Source organism: Pseudopodoces humilis, chromosome 7, assembly GCF_049639895.1.
Source record: "Pseudopodoces humilis isolate 2021_Gansu_Grassland_sample_001 chromosome 7, ASM4963989v1, whole genome shotgun sequence".
In the NCBI taxonomy this organism is placed as follows: domain Eukaryota; kingdom Metazoa; phylum Chordata; class Aves; order Passeriformes; family Paridae; genus Pseudopodoces; species Pseudopodoces humilis.
In genome coordinates this window covers 29,348,658-29,370,170 of record NC_142206.1, presented here as the reverse complement: position 1 = coordinate 29,370,170, position 21,513 = coordinate 29,348,658, and the positions used below count along the sequence as shown (strand labels likewise).

At 45.1% G+C, this 21,513-nt stretch overlaps 1 protein-coding gene across 3 annotated transcripts in view; it reads left to right on the top strand.

Moving 5' to 3' along the window:
- Positions 1–16,066, top strand: part of GALNT16 (polypeptide N-acetylgalactosaminyltransferase 16) — a 74,296-nt gene extending 58,230 nt beyond the window's left edge. For 2 of the 3 annotated variants that reach the window (XM_088058044.1, XM_014252165.2), the window contains exons 11-15: positions 474–566; positions 2,641–2,724; positions 3,698–3,839; positions 5,119–5,235; positions 12,374–16,066. In XM_088058044.1, coding sequence (XP_087914170.1) covers positions 474–566; positions 2,641–2,724; positions 3,698–3,839; positions 5,119–5,235; positions 12,374–12,511 — 574 coding nt within the window. In that variant the 3' untranslated portion in view covers positions 12,512–16,066. The remainder of the gene's footprint in view (positions 1–473; positions 567–2,640; positions 2,725–3,697; positions 3,840–5,118; positions 5,236–12,373) is intronic. The other variant, XM_088058045.1, reaches the window with a different exon arrangement.
- The last annotated feature ends 5,447 nt before the right edge of the window (positions 16,067–21,513 follow it).

Here is a 21,513-nt window from a genome sequence, read left to right as displayed (position 1 = left end):
AGAGAGATGGTGAAATCTCCATCATTGGAGATTTCAAAACTCAACCAGTCAAGACCCTGAATAACATGACCTAAAACGAAGCTGGTTTGATTTGGCCAGGAGGTTAGGGGTTAGACAGTGCTGCTTTCCAAGCTGAATTATCCCCTAACGTTACTCTAGTCTGGGAGAAGGGATACCGTAAATGAGTGTGATGGTGACAATCAGGCCCTGCAGAGGAGGTATGTGTGAAAAAATCATGGTAAACTATGGCTGTTAAACTTTTAACTTCTGAAGTGTTCTTGCAAAGCCTTGTAGACTTAACACGTTCCATCTCTATCCATCCATACTGCCTACTCGGTTTTGTGTTTGGGACTGTCTCCCAATCCCTCCTGGCAGACAGACCTTGGATCTGCCCACCCAGTGCCTGCTGGCTGGGAGGGCAGGTTCTGCAGCAAAGCATCTCCTCAGCACAGCATCTGCTCATGCCCATGCAGGAACACCAAGCGCACGGCAGAGGTGTGGATGGATGAATACAAGCAGTACTACTATGAGGCCCGGCCGTCGGCTATTGGCAAGTCCTTTGGAAGGTAAGCTGCCCCAGACCTTGCCAGGGGGGCTCTGGTAAATCCCTTGGTAGCAAACAATAGTTTTTAGGTCTTTTCTGCAGCTAAATGTGAGAAATAGAGGTGATCTGAATGCCTGGCTTGCCAGGAAGGTTGCAGCTTGAGTGTCTGGCTAATGAAGTTTGCTTCTAATTCACTTTATTTTTTCCCTAGTAACACTGCATAAATCATTTGTTAGCAGAAGGCCAAAGGGATCTATAATGAAATTAAAAGACCAGACATTTTAAGTGTACAGGCAGGAATATTTTTCTATCACAGCATGCAGCTGTTGTGGAAATGTGAGCTATATCTTGAGCTTGATCTGAAGTTTCTGTGCAGATGCAGAATCCCACGGCTGGCTGGCACATGGGGCATGTTGCACTTGGTGCACTCCCCACTTTCCTGACGGATAGAGGGTAGTTTGCCTGGTTTGTAGGGCAAGAGAGAGCATGGCCAATGGTAAGATTTAGAAACACAATCTGTAGAATTGTGCCTCTTACAGCACCTTTGCTAAAGGTGTCTTCAGGCCACATGGGATTCACTGTTATCAGCTTAACAGTTCTCTGTGACCCAGAAATCACTGATGGACACCAAACCTGGGATGAGTGGAGAGCTTGTTGTCTATGCTCTCAAACCCCTGACGCCCAAATAAATGTAAAAATCCCAGGAGTGCTGTTTTTCTGTGGGTTTTATCTGCCTGCGAACAAAAGGCTATTGTATCAGTGTAAGGACTTGGCAAATGTGGTTGTATCTCAAAGGTGTGGCTGTGTGCACAGGATAATGATGCATCTCCTACTTAGTTATGACAACCAGGTCACTTTTCTTGCTGTACACTTGGCATTATTATCATGATGCATTACATATCTTCATAAAAATAGCTTTGCTTACCTAATTTCAGTCCTTGTGCTGGCTGCAGCAGCTGGGCTGGGACCACATAGCAAGTAACCCTGCTTTACCTTGTGAAGGAAACCAGACTATTGCATATTGCATGTGGATATATTGCTCATGTGTTTTAGCAGCAAAATCTGTGGTTCTTGTTCACACAGACTTCCTAATGCCTTTACTGGCAGTCTTGGCTGAATAAAATCTGGAGCAGAGCATAAGACTTTGATTCTAGGCAATTTCCTGTAGTAATAGCTCTGTGAACCTGTATTAAATCTAGATTTTAGGGTGAAATGCCTTTGACACCGTCACTGATAATTTGGCCTAAATTGGACCCTCCTTCCCCTCAATTTTGGATATAAAATCTGAGAACATTCCCCTAAGGTATGTGGCTTCATGTGTGTGTACAGTGGCCTCTGTGGGCTGAGGATGAAGAGGTATACAGGGTCCAGTTGAAATTCCTTGCCAACACACAAATGTAGTGTTATAGCTTAAAGACAAGAGTTCCTGGTTTTGCTGCTCAGTAAGACTGCTGGAGGGAAATCCTCTTCTTCAGCCAGCTAAAGCCAAACAAATCAGCAGTGGGAGGACTGCCACAGCAGACAGCTACTGAGATGTTGAGTTAATCTCTTATATTCCCACCCTTCCCCCAAACCGCTTGAGAACAAATCATGAAGTTCTCCAGATCTCAGTTTTCCAACCTGAGCCTAGACCTGCTGCCATGAGCTAGAGACATGCTTTAGCACACACAGATGAATCATCTGTATGTACCTGAGCACAAACACTTTTTTAGGCCTTTTCAGCAGTTGATTGCTGTGCAGCTTTCATGGTATGCCTCTACAGGGGCACCAAGAAGCTTTCCTGATCTTACAGCAGTTTTACTGCAATGTATTATTTAACAAGGTAGAACCTGGGCCCTGCCATTGCTCTGAGCCAAAGGAAGTGCAAGAACAGCTCTCTGAAGGTGTTTGTCTTCCATTTCTATTTTCTGCCGCTTGTCCCTCTCCTCCTCTTCACCTCAGGTCACTGCTAGTGCTCTGAACCCAGCAACAATTACATGGGAGAATGAGTAATGGAAAACAGTCATGTAATTTCCCTCAAACATCCTGGCCAATCTTCATTGTTCCCCTCCCTCCTGTTCACTGCCTTATTCTCAGCAAACTGCCTGTGTTTCCAGTGTTGCAGACCGAGTGGAGCTGAGACACAAACTGAACTGTAAATCCTTCCAATGGTACCTGGAGAATGTCTACCCCGAGCTCAAGTGAGTCAGCTCTTCGCTTGTAAAAATCTCTGAAGGATTTGGGAGGTGGGTCACAATGGGAAGATGAGCCTTGACAGCAGTGGGAAAAAGAGAGACTTATGCTTGCAAAAGGTTTTCTCTTCTTGAGGTTCTTCTTTTTGGTAAGAAACCTATGTTTTACTGGCTTGTATTATCACAGCTCTGCAAAAGGTCTGTCTTCTCTTCTGCCCCACACAGCTGTCCCTTGGACATGGGCAACAGAGGTGTCTGCAGAGGTGTGGGGTGTAGACAAGTGCCAGAGCACTACACCCCTCCCAGTTTTGACTTGGTCTCTGCCCCTTGGATGCTCTGTCTGGAGGGAGTTGAGCCAAGTAGAACTGGACAGCCTCAGTGCAGAGGTTTGTGTGGTTAAGAAAAGGTTCTAAGGAATGCCAGAACCAGCTGTCCCTGTGGCTTCCCCTGCCCTGGGTCAGGACATGGTAGTGTTGTGTCCTTGCAGCCTGGGTAGAGCTGTGATGTTGGCATGTGCAAACCAGCACATCCTGGCAACACCTCAGCCTGTGACTAGAGTGAGTGGAAGCTGGAATATCCAGCTGTAATCTGGCCTGCATAGATCTTCCCTGCATTCCTACCAGTGAGGCAAGAATATGTGTTAGCTGAGGAGAAGACTGAAAAAGGGGGAGAAAGAAGCAGAACAAAACAGTGTGGATATAGCTTTTTGCTGGAAACAGCCTATTTCAGAATTTCAGAATCATCACATTAAGCTGCTTAGGGTACCCCTAAAGATCCTGGTATGCCTTCTGAAACAAAAAGGTACCAGTCCTCTAAGTTCTCATTTGATTTTTGCCTTCTCCAGTGGATAAGATACTGTTCATTTTCTGTCATATGTAGGGAACTGTGTTTCAGTCAGGGGCAAATTCCACCCTTATAAATGTGAAAGTGCTTTGGACATTTCTGTGTATGAAGTACCATTCAACTCTCATTTTACTTCAAGGATTCCCGAAAAAGAGTTGATTCCAGGAATAATTAGACAAGGAGGAAACTGTCTGGAGTCTCAGGCACAGGATACCACAGGGAATATGTTGGCTGGCATGGGAAACTGTAAAGGGACGGTGAACAATCCTCCTGTCACTCAGGTAAGGCAGGCTTCAGTTTGGCTCTTTGCTCCTGCTCCTACCCTTTTTATTACCTGAATGAAGAGGCATCTCTGGCCTTGGTGGGTTGATATGGAGGTGAAGGAAGGAAGAATTTGACCCTGTAATGATTTTAATAGTAGCAGAAAGCAGAAAAAGATGCTGTGCTCATCTCTCAAAGCTCTGTTGTGTTGGCTCAACAGACTCAGCAGTCAGGCACTGAATGTGAAGGTTTTAATCACTCAGATTCAGCAGGCAGTGCTTAAATACTCAGGGAGTGACACTCATTGAGAATCATTTTGGTGCTGTGCTTGGCTAGTACCCTGGCATGTGGGTAAGAGATTTTTTGGGATCAGAAACAATTCCTTGATCTGCCAGCTCAGCTGTAGCTGCAGATGACTTGAATTGTGCTGTATTGCAGATGTGTTTCAGTATAAAGCACAGAGTTTAAATACTTGACCCCAGTGGCAGTAATGTGGTGCAGTTCTAACTGCAGTGGAGCTGTGATGGTATGTACAAGCTGAAGATCTGCACTCAGACTCTGTTGGTGACTGAAAGCAGCAGGGAAGCAGCTTGAGAAAGTTAAGGGTCACAGTAGGGTATTTTTATGCCAGGAAATACATACCCACATCTGTTAACTGTTGGAAGCTAGTTTGCAGCAGCATTCAGTGTGCCATTTAACCTGACTCATTGCTCTGTGTCATTACCATTTGAAATCTCTAAAACTTACCGCACTTTGTATTTCTTCCTTGGGGAAAGTCTAGTAGTAACAGTGGATTGGATCAGCTATCCATCTAGTCAGAGGAAGGAAAAAATGAATCCTCTTGTCCTTTATGTGTGCTGGTGATATATGGATATGCTTGCATGTGTGTTGCTTTGCTTGACAATCTGTAGGTCCCAGATACCTGTTACAGAACATGTCTGCTGTGTGAAATATGCTGAAGCAGTGGCACATCATGTATGTCAGGGCTCAGGATCCTCCTTGCTTTGTAGGCCTGAATCTGTAAAGTGGCAGAGCAGAGAGTTGTGTGGGATCCAGGGTTAATCAGACACCTCAGACAGTGAGGGGAGCCAGCTGCAGGCTTTGAAATGGTCATAGTGCACCAAGGCTGAGCATAAACTTCTGATCAGGTGACAACTGCTGTGGTAGTCTTCCCAGGGAGCCCTTCATAGGAAGAGAACAAAAAATAGAGGGTTTTTTAAAATATCTGATAGAGAAAGCTCTCTCTCATCTGATCACTGTTGGGATCCTAATGGAACCTTTCTTTTTCTTATTCCAAAGGAGTGGATATTCAGTGACCCTTTAATTAGACAGCAGGACAAGTGTCTTTCCATTGCCTCCTTCTCTACTGGTTCTCAAATCACACTGGAAGCTTGCAATCAAAAAGATGGCAGACAGGTAGGTAATTGTGCACCTCTTTCTAATGCCTTCATTGCCACATACCAGTGTACCTACATCAGTGCAGCCAGCAGGGGCAAACCCAGTGCACATTAAAATCCTTTCCATGTTCTGCATCTCCTTCTCTGGTGTGTTCCATAAGCTTGGATGTATGAGAGAGTGTGTGACCAAGCAGGAAGTGCAGTATGTGGGTGTCTGCTCTGTCTGGGCCCTTGGCAGCATGGTTGGCTCCAGCTCAGCAGCACCCCAACTTTGCTTCTTGGAGAAGCTTATGTGCAGCCAGATTGGTGCATGGGTGAAGCACAGCACCAAAGAGAGGTGGGTGAGGCAACTGCTTTGAGATACCTAAGGGAAGGGTGGTGTGTGCTATAATTTGTTTATTTAATTTGAAGTGAGAGAGCTGTGTTCTTTGTGCTGTCTCTGGACATGTAAAAGACCTTCTTAAAGCAGACCTTTAAAACCGAGTGCATGCTAGTCAGTTATGAAATACAGACTGACAAAGCACCGTATGTTCCACCTGAACTGCTCCCTAGAGGAAAAATACACAGCAGCAATGTTCCCAGCAAAATGCAGCTCTCTGACTTATGCTGTTTCCAAGATGTGCATCCCTGATCTGTCAGGACAAATCAGTCATTTTGCCTTACAACACTAGGTAAGGGATGACCTCTGCTATGGCTGAGGTGCCCTCAACAGAGATGTGATGTGCCTTTTTATCAGAACTGGGCAAAGCACAAAAGGGAGCAACGCAACATTGGCAGACAGTAGATTGAACTTGTTTCATTCCTAGTTCCTGTGCTTCCCTCTACACCAAGAGAGAATAAATTTTCTGTCATCTAAGGCTGTGCTAACTCTGCTTTCTGACGTGTTTGTTGTTTTGGTAGCCCAAAGGTAGAAGACAGCTCAGGTTTGACCAATTCTCACCAGCATCTTCTTTTGTCAGTGCTTTCTAATGCTATATGAGTTCTTAAAATTAGTTCTTCCTGAAAGAAAGCACTCAAATCCAGTCCTGCCCATTTATTGAAAACCTGTGTAGACTTTTCTCTGGAGGCTTGATTAATGCAGAAATACATTGAAGAGTTGTCACCATGAATACGCTGGGAAAACTCCGACTTTGGATTAGTCTGCAAGGATATCCCAGATGGGCTGTGCTTTCCTGCTCCTTTTTCTTGTTGGCAATCACTCATCCCATTACTGTGTAATTAGGTCACTTAACTTCTCCTTATGTGCTTCAAAGTGTTTTCCTCCCTGGCAGCAGAGAGGACTTTAGCAGCTGCCAAAATCAGCTGTCTTTCCCTGCTTCCTCTGTCACGGAAGGACAAGGGTCCCTCAAGGAGGGTGGAGTCCAAGCTGTATTAGAAGCCAGAAGAGAGATTAATCCACAGTAATACAAGCAGGCTTTTTCTGCTGCTGGAATAGGATTTATTGAGTCCTGATGTGTTGATTATATACAGGGTCATTATAAAGACATACACACACTTAAGGGTGTGAGCTGTTGTTTTCCATTACCTTATGTGAGCAAACTGCACTTATTTCAAGGACTTGACCTAGCAGATGATTTAACCTACTGATTCTAAGCAAGAGCATAAGCATTTCAAATAATTAGAGACTGATTTGAATTGCAGCTGCTGTCCCAAGCTGCCTTGCAGCTGAAGGGATAAGGTGGGGTGAAGTGGGAGAAATGCATTTGAATTTTTAATGTAATTTGGGTTGAAATGCTCTTAAATGTTGGGGTCTTTTTTGTAGTCCCAAACTCCCATTTCAGATTTCTGCTTACAAAGCAAATTCTACTTGGAGTGCTCAAGTTTGTTGTGTTCCTAGGGAATGTTGTTATGGTTCTTTCCTTCCATAAACAACAGCAATTGTTGTTAACACTGACATTAGATTTTAATTAGCTAGAAGTCAGTCATCTTGTAAACCGTTCCATTCTCTCTCCTCCTGATACTTGAGAGGTTGATTTCCAAGAAAGAGCAAAGCTGGAGGGAACAAATTCCCTCATTTTCCCTACAGCTTGCCTGTCTCCCCATGGATACTCACAGCCCAAAGTGCAAGTGCTGGGGGAGAGCAGTGCTTCCGAACCGTGCATGAGTATCTCCACTTCTCAGTTCAAGGGCTTCTCAGAAGCTCAGAGGAGCTGAGTGGAGGGTGGAGGGAGGGGAGCAAAGCTTTGCAGAGCTGGAAATGACAGGCAAGAGCCCTGAGTATGTGATGTGGTCTGAGTGGAGGAGGGTGAGCGTGGGCAGCATGCATCACACACATCACACGTACAATGTCCTAAAAGGAGACAGCAGCATAATGAAAATCCAGCTTTGAACATCCTTCCTGTCACTGTCATCAGAGATCTGTGGGAAAAGATGTTTGGGTTTTCTGGATGTAGGTTTCATGTCTGTGTCTGAGTCATGAAAAAGCAACATTTCTGACAAAAGCTGGTACATGTGATAGCTTTGGTTTTTAGTGTCCTGGGAGTAGATTGGTTAGATCATTATGACAGCACCACACAGCTCCTAAAGCTGGTTTCTGCTTTCAAACATACTGAAGCTATGCCCATGCTACACAGCTGTTCTGCATTAAGCATGTCCCAAGGACAGATAATTTTGTTGTAAATTTTGAGTGCTAGAAAGAGCCCATCTAACATATAGGTAATACTCTAGCAAGAGGCTTTAGAGTATTATGATTTGTGTCTAGAATATTACCTTAAAATAAGTCTAGAATTTTGCAGGCAGGAGGATATGAGACAATAGTCACACTTCAGATGAATTTTGGTGCTGTCAGACTCCCTTGGGTTGAAAGAAACCAGAAATGAAATCTATTTGGCAACATGATCCTGTTGATCATTCAACAGCAACAGCTGGCACTGCTAGCAGAAGACCAGCCAAAAGCTATTCTGCATAATCAGAACTAGATTTCAAACCAGATGGATGTTATCCATAATGTTATTTGGAGAATAGCATTTTTAGTTGAATGCACAATAAATTATTGCCTTCAGCTTTGTTTTTTGGCTCTGACTGACAGTAGGAGTGGTGTTTTAATTTGTATTATAGTGAGGACAAATAGAAGGCAAAGTGAGAGTCAGACACTAAAACAAGAGAATGAAAATGAGAAACATTGGCACAGTATTTCCCAACAGAACAAGAAATGCTGAGAAATCCTGTTAAACCGCTATATTTCATTAAAATGTTCTGAAGGAATGTGACCTCAGCCTGAAAATGAGGACACAGTTTTCTTGTGAGACAAACACTATTTGAAATCCTGTGTCCCTTTGTATGCCATTGGGAATTTTTTCCCACTTGAAGATGAATTCAACTTTATATTGAGTATCTGAAAAGGAGTGAAAGCCTGTCTATTTTGAAAGCACCTGGCTCAGCATCTTCCTGATAATAAGTAGGTAGAACAATAGTGGCAATGTGCCATAAGTTGAAAGTAGTTTTCAGGAGACAAGAGTTTCTCTTAGTTGAATGTGATTTAATTTTACAAATTTAAATGCTCAAAGTGCATCCAGTACTTGCCAGATGCTTGTGTGAGCTTTTGCATCTTCTGTCTCTGCTCATATATTTAAAATTTAGTGTTCAAGACCAGCTTCAGGCTGCCCATGGCCCTACACATACACTCAATTACAATTTACAACATCCTTGCCTACTCCAGTTATCAGTGCTCCATACATTTCTGTTTGGCATCTCAGTCCTCATGAAAAAATTCTTGGCCAATTCCATTGTTTCACAGTTAGGATTTTGAGAGAAACTGCCTGGATTACTGCGGGTTAAAAGAGAATGTTTGATTACCCTGAAATACTAGACTAGTGTAAACAATTTCAGCTCCTGTGTATATTGGATAGAAGAAGACTGGCTATTTCTGACTTTCCTCTTAGTTATTGCATGTGGAATGCTTCTATCCAACCACCTAAAACTACTTTGAAATTATAGATAAAAAAGAGGGAGAGAGAGAGATTCACAGAAAATTTGAAAATTTTGGGGGAAATTTTGGGTTGACACTGGGGAGGAGGATCAAGATACATATTAAAATAAAAGAAATTATTTTTTTTTCTTCCTCCATCTTCACTCCAAACCTTTTCTGACCAGTAAACTGTATTATCTCCATCTGCACAAGAAAAGGAGACCAAAGAGAATTTTCAAGCCAAAATTCCTCAGATTGTGCAATGCCTGTATCTTCTAAAATGTTTCCTTCCAAGTACAGGCCAGTCATAATGTCTGGGTGTAGAAGAGAGGACTCCCTGTAATGTGTATGCAGGAGGTGTCTGCTCTTTTATTTTTTGCTAAAGATGGTCATTATTGCTATCATTTAAAACTTAGTCCAGGCTTCCCTTGTGGTCTGTGGAGAAAGCTGGGCCCTCCCAGAAGTGACTTGTAGCTTGAACCCCTCCATAAATATGTCGCCAGGCACAACTAATTTAGCATCTAAATTAATATCTAATTTAACATCTAACTAGTTTAGACTAAATTGCTCATTTCTGAGGTGGCTGGCAGTGGGAGATGAGCATCCTATCTCCTGTTGCCATCCATTCCTACCACCCACCCTCCTGAAAAGTCTGAGATAATGATGTGTCCCTGTGGGGCAGGATGTTGGGCTGTCTTTGGTAATCCTGTGGTCTGCAGTCAGGCCTCGTGAAAGGTTCAGGTGAAGTCAGGGGAGTTGCTCTGGTAGCTCATGAAGGGCAGAAAAACATGGTTTCTGATCAGAACAGGTAAAACTCATCATTCTGAAAATACCCCATGCATTTGAGATGAGGAGCCCTATTTTGGCTTGCACTGTTAGTATGCTTTATAACAGCTATATACCTGGCACCCCCCTGCAGCCCAGGTGAGCCTCACCTTCAACTCTCACCTTCTCTCCTCCTCCTCCCCCTTCCCCATCCTTGCCCCACTTTATTTCCAACAAAGGGATCTGGGGTGACTTGACATGCTGGGCTGTCCAGTGGTGTGACTCACTGAGGAGCTGAATGATTTTGTCAGCAGCAGTAGATGTGCTCTGGGGAGTGTTTGTTGGTGTCCTGCTGAGCCTGTTGCTGCAGACTCTCCCTACAGACATCCCACCCTGGGTACCTGCTCAGCATGGACAGGTGCCACAGTAGCAGGGCTCTCATCTGAAGGAATACCATGAGCAAGCCTCCAGTGGTGCTAGTTTTCTTCTGAACAGCGAGGGGGAAGAAGAAAACCAGTGTCTCTTGGTAATTGTCCTTGTCCTCCGCCTCACATCTCATAACAGCAGGGTCTTTTGGTGAACTGTGGGGTGTGTGGGAGACAGAGCTGGCAGGCTTCCTCTGGCACATGCACAGGGGAACGTGGAGACTGAGAATTCACACAGAGAGGTGGTGGGAGAGTGGAGGGCTTTGGAGGGTAGGTATGCTTTGGAGAAGGTCAGAGGGCTCTTCACTAGGGTGTCTGTGGCACTGGGGACACTGGTGGGGAGGCTGTCGTGCAGAGCTAGGCACAGAGTGCGGCTTACCAGGGGAGAAGACCCCCTCCTTTGCGCTCCACCATCACAGCTGCTGCTTTTTGATATTAACTCTTCCTCTGCTCTTTGTAGGGAGGCTTCTGCCAGATGGGAGCCAGATGGCTCTGGGACCTGTGTAGGCAGTGGGTTGCTGCAGCTGGTGAGGGCATTGTAGTGCAAAGACTGCGTTGTATCTTCCTGTCCATCATCACTGCATTCCTCTGCCCCCTTCTCTGTTAAAATCAGCTTCTTCCTGCCGCATAAACAGCTCTCCTTTGATGTTGTCCTGTCAAACAGGGCTAGCAATACTGCAAATTGATGCTGCCTCTGGTATTTAGACTTAAAGAAATAAGTAATACAGGAGCAACAGATTACTCTGGGCTTTGCAACTGCCCTGCCCTCCAAGACATCTAACAGCTTCCAGCAATATGTGAACATAACTGAATATCTTAAACCACACAGCATGTGGCAGTCCTTTTGCTATGCTACCCAAAAATTAAAATGTTAGTAGGTTTTGAGATTGTCCAGATATTGCAGGAAAATTTTAAATTCTCTTTGCATATTATTTTTGCAATACTCTTGAGATCCATCAGTATTGTCAAGCTGTTTCTTTTTCTTCATTAGTCGCATGGGTTAGCCAAAACATCCTCATAATATGCCTAAGCTATTTACTGACTGAACACCCAGACCACAATTCTAACTGGGTCATCTGTGTGACTGAAAAGAATGAGGGGAAAAATCCCTGGAGCCTGGACCCCTCAATCTTCTCAACCTGTTGAGCTCAGCTGTGCCCCACTGGAGATGAATGACACTGCGTCATCTGGGACATCCCAAATCCACAGACTCATTTCTACTTCTTTTTCTTCATTATCTGCCACAGTGCTCCCAGCTTTGTTTTGATTTTTTTTCAAGAAGGGATGGAAGGTACAGCCCTTTCGCAGCAGAATTTAAAATTCAAGGTTAGGATGTATTTTTGTTTCCTGGCAAGCAGCACAGCCAAAGTGGACCTTCAGGAAAGGGTGGTATATGGGACCTTTTGAAAAATGGATAAGAGCGAGATCCAGTAAAACAGTAGGAAGTGTGATTTTTGCTTTCTGTGGACAGGCTGGGAGACATTTCAGTGCTTTGCACTCTATGGATTGGAAAGCAACCATAGGAGGGTTTCGAGTTTTGTCAGGAATCTGGGTGCCCAGGACAGAGAATGGCCCAGAAACTGTAAATAGTATATACTATGTATATACTATAATATACTTTTTAAATGGCATTACTTGCTGATTTTTGTGTTGATAGAATGACACAATCATAGAATATGCCGGGTTGGAAGAGACCCATCTGGATCACTGAGTCCAGTTCCTGGCCCTTCACACGACACCCCAAGAGTCACATTGTGTGCCTGAGGGCATCATCCAGGTGCCTCTTGAATTCAGCCAAGGCTTGGTGCTGTGACCACCACTGCTTTCTGTTTTCCTTCTAGATGCTTCTGAGTACCCAGCTCTGTAACTCAGCTAAACACTAATGCTACCTAACTGCAGGTATCATAAGTACAGGAACCCAGTGATTTAGAGATGCTGCCCATACCTAGATTTTCATTTTCCCCACTTGTTGGAATTTACTTGAGATTACCCTCAACTTGAAGTCACAGTTCTGTAGAGGAATGGAAGTAACATCATGTTTTTTCTGTGTCTTCTCACAGAAGTGGAAGATGAAAGGCAGTTTCATTCAACACTTTGTCAGCGGTCTCTGCCTGGAAAACCAGACTGGAAGAGTTGTGACCAACCCCTGTCAAGCAGGTGTACCTGGCCAACAGTGGGAGCTGCTACAAGCAACATGATGGTAGCACGGAGATCTCCTTGTTTCTTTGTGCATGAGACTTTGGGAACAGAGGGGGATCAGGAAGGGAGGAATGGTTCTGTATGTCTGACCCTAAATGTTTTCATTGTGCCCATTAGTAAGCCACCATTTCAGCTGAGCACTTGATGTTTTTGAGCTTTTCAGAGAAGAAGCTGAGGATGAGAGGGATCAGGACAGTTGTCAAAATCTTCCCATTTAGTGTCTTAAGTTCTCCTTTGTAGCCTGTGCACAGCTGCACCTAGAGATGGAGGAGGACCCAGCCCAATACTTGCAGCTCTCCCCATCCTTTCCTTTCTCTGCATCCAGAGTCCACAGCCTTCAGTCCATCAGCTTAGGCTGTGCTTGTACAAACATTGGTAGCTCTTTGGCTTCCCTGGCTTTTTGCACTGACATCGTGCATCATTTATGCATATGTTTCTCAGTGAGGACTGGCCAGAAGAGCCATCATGATCAGTGGAGAGGCTGGGAAAGAGCTAACAGATCCTGGGGGCAGGTTTGTCACCTCTTTTTGGTGGGCTCATTTCTTCCTCTGCCCACAGTAACCTCCTTACAGTCAAATGTGCTGAGGTTGGGCAGTACTGACAAAAGAGATTGAAAAGGGACAATCTATTTTACCAGCCTAACCAGGGATTGTTTCAGGGACTTTACCTTGTTGGTCTTCCTTCCAGCTTTTTTGTGTGGAAGGCCAGCCCTGCCTCCAGGAGTGGCCCAAGCCTGCAGTTTCAGGGTACCATGTTCTGGTGGAGCCAGTCAGAGACAGGTGCCAACACTTGGGGATGTTAAAGCTGGGACTGTCCTCTGGCTGCTCTTCCTGGTGCTACCAGCCACTGCTGCCCACACCAAAGGTGGTGCACAGAGCTGCATGGGCAGCACACACAGACAGAGGTGCTGCACAAGGCTCAGGCTGGTGGCAGGAGCCACCCAGATCCCCACTGTGAGAGACAGAAGGGTACAGCCCCTAGCTCATAGAAGACTTCTTGCTGCTGGCTGGGCAGGGCCACAGTTCTCATGCTTGTCTCTCCAGCTCTGCATAGCCCCTGTGAACAGAGCCTGGCATGAAAAACCACCCACTCCCTCTGTCTAGTTGCTTTTCCCTCTCTCTTTGAGGAAGACGAGACAAAAAGGCTGGGGTTGCTCTACTTTCGACATCCCTCTCTCTTCCCTGTAAACGCCTTGGGGAGAGGTTAGCTGGTGAAGCTGAAACTGCCCCCTGCACAAATGCTGCCACAGTGCAGGCCTGCCCTGAGAGACCTCTCCTTCATGTTCTGGAAATACCAAAGACACTGGTGATCTCTAGCTAGGATCCCAATCCTGCTCCCAGTTACCAGTCAGCTCTAGCCATGTGTGGGTTTCCAAACCTGACAAGAGATGCTTACCTATTCTAATAAAGTCCCCACAACCTTAGCTTCTCCTAACTAGATCTGTTAGATTTTGTAAACCAGCTCTTCTTTCCAGGAACCTGACAGGGGAATCTGATGGTGGGACCATCTTCATTAGGCAATTGCTTCCCTGGATCCTTTCTGATCTGGTATAGAAGAAACAGGCTGTTCATTTGGATTCTGAACAGCTGTTTGCTTCTGATCATGTTTGTATCTCTTTTTAATTCTTTCTCTTAGCTTGATATTAACCCAAGCAACTGACAAAAGAACAGATAATGTTCTTCATACATTGCATGTGCTTAGTGTGAAAACTGGACAATGTTTTTTTGTTCTTGGTTTAAAAAACTTAAATCCATCATGTGGCAGGAGCTCTTATACTGTCCCTGCTTCAGTTTGACACCAGATCCCCATCTCAGCACTGATTAGCCAGAAGAATGACCTGCCTTGCACTGTGAAAACTCACAAGGGAGTTCCTTTTGATCCTTACAGAATGGTGCAGCTGCTCTTCTGTGTGGAAATGAGGGCACTGGCTCTGCAGTGATTTCTCTTTCCCTGTATAGAGATGCTTTGGGCCAGAACCACTGAGGTCAGAAGAGGACAGAGAAAGAAGGGAATAGCCTAGGAATGGAATGAGAGCAGGGCAGACTGACCCATTGAGGGGAGAGATGCCATCCTATCAGCTACTGCATTTTTAAACAAGAATATACAAGAGATGGTCTTTTCACAATAGTATTATTATGCAGTAGGAGATATGAACAGTCAAATTCTTACCTACCTGGGTTGAAAAATATTGATGCAAAGACAGATGAAAAGCCACTGAGCAGGTGCTGTTTGTAAGCTCCATATACAATGAAGTGTGAAAGGGTTTATGTTTGAACATATTTCCATCAAAACACAGCCTAAGTGGACCATCTGACCTCCCCCCATTTCACTCTCCAGCAGCTTGTGTGTTGCAGCTAACAGCATGTTCACTCCTCTACCAGGTACTGCCTCCTTCCTCCCTGCTCCCACTGTGTGTGTGCAGCTTTCTTGCAGTTCCTTCTTCATAACCACTCTGGGACCAGGACCCAGCTCCTCTACAAACAATGCTCCTGACTGCTGCAGACCACAGAAGCTCTGCTTATTTACAGTCTCCAAGCCCTGGGCCAGCCCTAATTCAAAGGGCTCTTGTCAGCATGGTGACTGCTGCCCTTGACTGTGTGTTTGGCTCCCATGCTGGAGGTTGCTGACTGCTCCTGGAGCAGGCAGACCTGGACTGGCTGTGTTGATTTGTGCCTCCCTTCCTAGTGCTCTCCTGGCAGAGTGTGACCTGGCATCCTTCTTGGGCTGTAAGCTGGGGCTGCTGAAGATAGGACACCCTCCTCCTTCAGGTGCCCTGGTCTGGGGAAGGAAAGGGCAAAGATGGACATATGCTAGGTGTCAATAACTCAAATTGCTTGTGGAATTTGGAGTTTCATTTTTTAATTCTACCTGCTTTTGGACATGTTCACCTGAGGTTACCTCCCAGCTGTTCACTCTTCTGTCAGCTAAAGCATTGCTTTAGCTCAACATAGACCTCCCCACACATCATCTTTTGGAAGCTGCTGGTTTCCAATGTATTTTAGGACTACCTGAAAAGGAGGTACATTACAAAAAGCTGCTGTCAAGTGTGGGCAAACTGAACTTCTTGGAATAAACAAAGTCTTGTTCAAACTCGTTATTAGCATACTCTACACTTCCCTTGCACTGAAGGGAAGGAAGAACAGTGTTATCTCTACTTTCTCCCCCAGGGTCCACGCAGTGCCGTGTTTTATAAGAGGTGTCTGTTAGGATTTCTAAAAGCAAACAGACTATTTTTCAGTCAGAACAAGCAGCTGCTCACCCTTGTTTTCCTGTTTACTTTAAACAGCCCCCTAGACTGTCAAGACAGAGCATTTGCATTGGTAATACCTTCAAAGAGAGCTGTTAATGTCAGAGCATCCAATGTAATTTCCTGTGCTGTGAACCAATGGGGGTTTATTTAAGAGGAGCTGAATCTACTGTTGTACAGAAATCAGTTTCAAAAGGTTTATTTTTCCCATTCATTTGTAAGTTGCACTTTGCCAGATGTAATTTATGTGGAACCCAGATTAGTGCTCCTTCTTCTTCCAAAAAAAAAAAGAAAAAAGAAAAGCATGTGCCAGAATCTGTTTAATGCCTGGAATAAAATCCATTTTGAAATAAGCGTTTCAGCCTGTTCTTATTCCCCTTTGCTTCCTCTACTGGGAAAGAACATCCTTTGTTGTCTGGTCCCCTCCTCTGTCTCTCACTGGGTGTTTTCCCTGGAAATACATACTCCAGTTCTTTGCATGGGTTCCTGGGTTGCCTCAGGAGGGATGCTGCTGGAGTGGGCAGAGATGCCTCTGGGATACAATGGTGTACCAGTTCAAAAGGACTGAAAATAGGCTGAAATATTCCTTCCCAGCTGGATGGGGAGACAAGTATCCTTCCTGGCAATTAATGGGCTGACTTATATGCTGAAAGAAATATCTGGGGTTGTGGGGAATGAATTCTTCCTGTTACTCCCTTCTTGATATTTTCCTTAAGCTAGCAGCCTGCCTACTTTTTACATAAGCCTCCCAAAGACCTTTCTTCTGCTTCTGGCTTGAGGGGAAAGAAGCATCACCACCCACAGATGTCTCCTAGCATGTGCATCACTGAGCTTCAAATATTGTGGCTCCCCAAAGAGGCTGGTAAGCTTTTCTAACATATTATTTAAAACAAAATGAGAGGGGGAGAAACAAAAAGAGAGATAGAAGAAGAAAAAGAGGGGTAGTGGGGAAGTATACTAGCCAGCAATGCCAGTTTGGAGACTTTGAGTTTAAAATCAAGGCTTAACAACCTTCCAGTTCACCTGGCAGAGGCTTTTTCAAACTAGGGTCACCTGGGTCTGCCTGTACAGAAAGCAGCTGTGCCAGAGCATCTGTCTAAGGAAGGAGGGTGAAGGCATGCTGCAATCAGCTGATGTGTGGGGAACCACTGCCTACCCATGCTGCCCGATGTTTGAGTGCTGTGGGAACTCAGTAAAAAGGAGAAGAGTTGGGGCTTTCTCTCTTAGTGCTGCTCTTGTAGCAGGACATTTTTGGGCTGTGTCCCTGGAGCCCTACCATGCACACCCTGAGTGACAACCACCAAAGTGCCCTAGAAACCAGGAGGTTCTCAGGCTGTAATGATGGCTGGGAAGACTTTTTTTAGTCCTGCCTAGGAAAATGATACGGTTTTGATCTTCTGAAGAGCCAGACCAGAGGGGTTGGGAGAGAAGGAGAAATGGGTGAGGGCTGGGTTAGCCTATGAGGAGGATAGGGTCAGACTTGCAGTGGTCTGACACATACCTAAGGTAGAGAAGGGTTTGGAGTAGAAACAGGTGCCTCAAAAGGGAGTAGAACATCATGTGGGAAAAATTAATGTGGGCTGTAATTTCTCTTCTGGAGGCTGAAAACCTAGAAACACCATGTCCACAGCAGTCATACAGCTGGGTCAAATTCAGTAAATGCTTTATCTAAAAAGGAAAATCAATTGTTGTTTCGATTCGTTGCTTGTTTGTTGGGTTTTTAAAATACTCAAATACTTTATTTGAGAATTCACAAAGCAGATTATTTTCTTAGAGGTATTCTCCAGGCTACATTCAGTAACAAATCTAGGTGCTAAGGGACCATCTTTTTCTGCAGTTTGTTAAAAGGTATTTGCTTGACACAGAGACCTTATAGGAATGTCTATTAATTCTCAAGACCTTCTGCTATTGGGCTGCAGGGTGTGTGGAAGGGGATATCTCTAGCCCTCTAGCTGGAGCTCTTAAGCATTTTAGAAGTACATCCTAAGTTCGGAAGCATCTGGAAACCTGACTGCTGCTCTGCTCTTCCCTCGGGCAAGCATCCTAACATGCTCCCTGCATCCTTTTTCTTTTGGTCTCTCCTGCTTGGTGAGTGTTCAGACAGGAACTGAAGAACTCCTGTATCCTTCCCTTTTAGGGGGCCTAAGATTCATCATGACTTGTGAGAAGTTTAAACAGAAGCAGAGAAGCCCTGGAGAACTGCAAATACTGAAATTAGATGTTTAGATCGACCTGAAACAAAATTTGTTTTCAGTGTGTTTGTTTTGCTGCTATAGTAGCAAATCATCAGCAGTACAGTGCCCTACAAAAATTAGCAGGATATTTGCAGTATGCTGTCTTTCTGGCTCTGCTTCTCCAGTGGAGAACTCTCCGCCCATGTGTGGCATCACCTTTCTATCACTCTCCCAGCTGGGGTGCAAGATAGCAGCCATCCCCATTTCTAGGGCTTTATTTCTGTAAGGTGTTTTGCTAACAGCTTTGATACAGTCCAGGGCTGTGTGAAAAAATGTTTCTTCGCTGCAGCACATTGCAAAGGAGCCACTGGGCAAAGGGACTGGAGGGAAGTGAACAACCTTCTTGTTTTTTTGACTGATCTGCATCAGTTTGAGAAATGCTGCTTAAATCTCATCAGTGACTGACCAGTTATTAAAACCAGACCAGAACAAGGTAGTATTTCTGTGCTGAAAATGACACTGGTAAGTGTTCAGACTTGCCTTTTTTGAGACATCCCATCTGAATGGAAATAGCAACTTCTGCTTGACTTATTGATGAAACTTGTGCTTTACAAATCAGAGTCATTAAAATAAATTCAGTTTCATCTGTACTGCATGGTGGAAAAAAACAAGAATGAGATAAAAGATAACAAAATAATCCACTCGGGACAAAATTGTGTTTTGAATGTGATTTTGGTGGAAACCAGCTTCTCTCTCTTTGATTTCCATGGAAACTAGTCCAGCTTACCATCGCATTCAGCAGAGCTGATCTTGGCAGTAACAGCAGCAGTGTGCTGGGTGATGAGCTGGCCAATGCCTGGGGGAGGCACAAATTCATGAGCATGAAGTGAACAAAATGGGTTCACTGACCCAAAAGGCCACCCGTGAATCCCTCTGTACTTCAAGGTCCGTCTACTTTCTTTTCCCAATTCCCAATTTCAGGCTCTTGTCCCCAAGTTTTGTGTTCAAGAGCACAGTTCAAGCTGCTTTGCCTTTCCCCATCCCAGCCTTAGCTGATGGGTGGATATCAGTATGCCCTTCTCAAGCAGCCTGAGCTCCTTGTAAGCATGGTGGCTGTTACCTGTCAGGGTAATTGTGAGTGTTCCCAGGCTTCATCCCAGCTCTTGAGGTCCCTTTTCACCTCCTGCCCTGGCATTTCATGTCACTGCCCCTTGGGGCTGCCATGGGGTCTCCTGGTGGTGGTTTAGTTCTGAGCTCTGGACCTGCTGCTGTCTGCTATTGGCTTCCCTTCAGCAGCTGGGTACCAGAACTGGCCCTGTAGTACAGCTGTATTTTGGAGGTGCCCACAGCAGTTTCAAAGAAGTGGGACACCTACATAAAAATCACAGAGAACAGTCTGTTTGAAGAGATGACATATTTTATAGCCCACCAAAGGTTGTGTGAATTTCTTTACCCACCAAAACACCTTGTTTCCCAGTCCTCCCAATATATAATGAGGGCAAACCAGAAATCATGTCAGTGCTGGTATGTTTTGAAGGTGATGGCTTGCATTTCACCCTTGCTGAGGAGATGCAGTGCTGTTCCCAGTGCTGTGGCAAGCAGAAAAGCAGTGGACGGGGAAGTTTTGAAGTAGGTATGAGGACACTTAAATGTGGCCATTTCTCCATTGCTAGAAAAATGGGAGGAAGCTTGATGAGTGCCTTTCAGCCCAATCAGTAATAGAGGAACAGGGTGAAGAAGAAAGAGATGTGAAAGGAGTAGGAGTCTTCCTGTAATGACTGGAGGTGTTTCTAGGACAAGACTGTTGGGTCAGGCTCCGAGGAACACAAAGACCTGTCTCTCGTTTCTAGTGCCAGCTACCCCCAGCCTTTCTGCAAGCTGTGCCATTTCCATTTCAGGAGACAGCTTGGCCTGTGCCAGCCAGCCAGGACTTGGAAGAACATGCTCAGATTGTGACTTTCAAACCTGGCTGCCACGGAAGGGTTGTAATGCCACAGGCAGTGGGGCACACTGGTGTGAGGGTGCCTGCATCTCAGGCTGCTGCAGAAAGTGGGGCACTGTGGTGAGCTGAGAATGATGTCCCAGCCCAGTCTTAGAGCCACCTGCCTCTCTCCTTGCTGTCTCTGAGTATTGTTTCTTGAGTCTTGTTTCTCTGGATCTCAATGAGGATCTGACAGTCCAAGGCTGACCAGGACTGAACTAGATCTTTTCCACCCCTCACCCCAGTGATTCCTTCCCTTTTAAAATAAACACAAGAACCAGCAATACTTCAGCTGGAAGTTCAGTGGTGAGAACATAAATAGGGACAGTTAATTCTCAGTTTTGCCTCATCTTACCAAGGGTCAGAGCAAAAAGAATGTGTTCTGCTGTCAGCTGTGGTCCTCAGAGACTGCAAACCAGTCACATTACCCCAGTACTGCAACATGAAGTGAACCTGAATTCAGCCATCCTGGAAAAGCAAATAGGAACTATTTTTGTTGGTGGTATTTCCTAATAAAGCTCCTCCTGTGAGTTCTTTGTTGACTTTTTTCCTTGCTTGATTGGTGTCCGAGTTCTCTGTGCTCATGGTGCAGCATGAAAAAAGGAATCCCTCCCTCAAGCACCAGGCTCAGCATTTGCACTGCAGCTGGCACTGCCTGGACCTCGGGCTGGGCTGTATGAGCTGCTGGGGCCACCATGCTGGTGCTGCAGCAGTTTGCCTGTCCTGCTCCCCTTGCTGTGCTAACTACAGCAGTGACCACCCTGCAGCTGGTGTGCACACCTACACCTATAGCCTTGCCTGCCCAAAGATGAAGTTCTGCTCTATTTAGTCCTTGTGTCTTCTGCTATCACCTTCACTTACATCTGCGTTCCCTCTTTCTGGTCTTGAAATAGATTTTATGGGTGAGGAGACTGAACAGAGAAACATTTTTCTTAGCAGAAATTGGTGTTGGACTTTCTCCTCACTGCTGCATTTTTCTTTCTCTTTCTGCAGGGTTGTGTGGATGTTATTCATTAGTGCATACACTTGTCAGATTTGGGAACCAGACTTGGTCTGAATTGCTCCTGCTTGGTCTAAATTTCTATTTGTGAATTTTGACATTGTTGGCTTTAAGAAACGTCAGTGGCTGGGAGAATGCTGCTTGGTAGCTTTGTGGTAGAAGCAGCAATAAAGAGCTGGACAAAGGCAGGTGTGAGATTGAGGGCTGGAGGGCAGCTTGGTGGTTATCCTGCTTGCTATTTCTGCAGCAACACAGGGAAACTGGTAATACAAATCTTGAAGGGGCTGCTAGGAAGGAGATAAATACAGCTAATGCTTGAATAGGGTCCACATTCTGTACTGGCAGTGTTCAGGGGATGCTCTGTGCAGATCCTCCCTCAGTGTCCAGCATCAGTTCCCTTCTGAAACACCCTACCTAGCTCAAGTTGTAAATATGCAATATTGCTTAATACAGTGATACTTCTGCCCATTAAGAACATCTTAGTACAGCTATAGATGAAGGCTTGACTATGTTGGCTTATCACCTGGACTGCCTTTGCTGCAGGGCAGGGGGCATGCCAGGGGTGTTTCAGCAACTCAGGTGTGGAGGATCTATTTGAG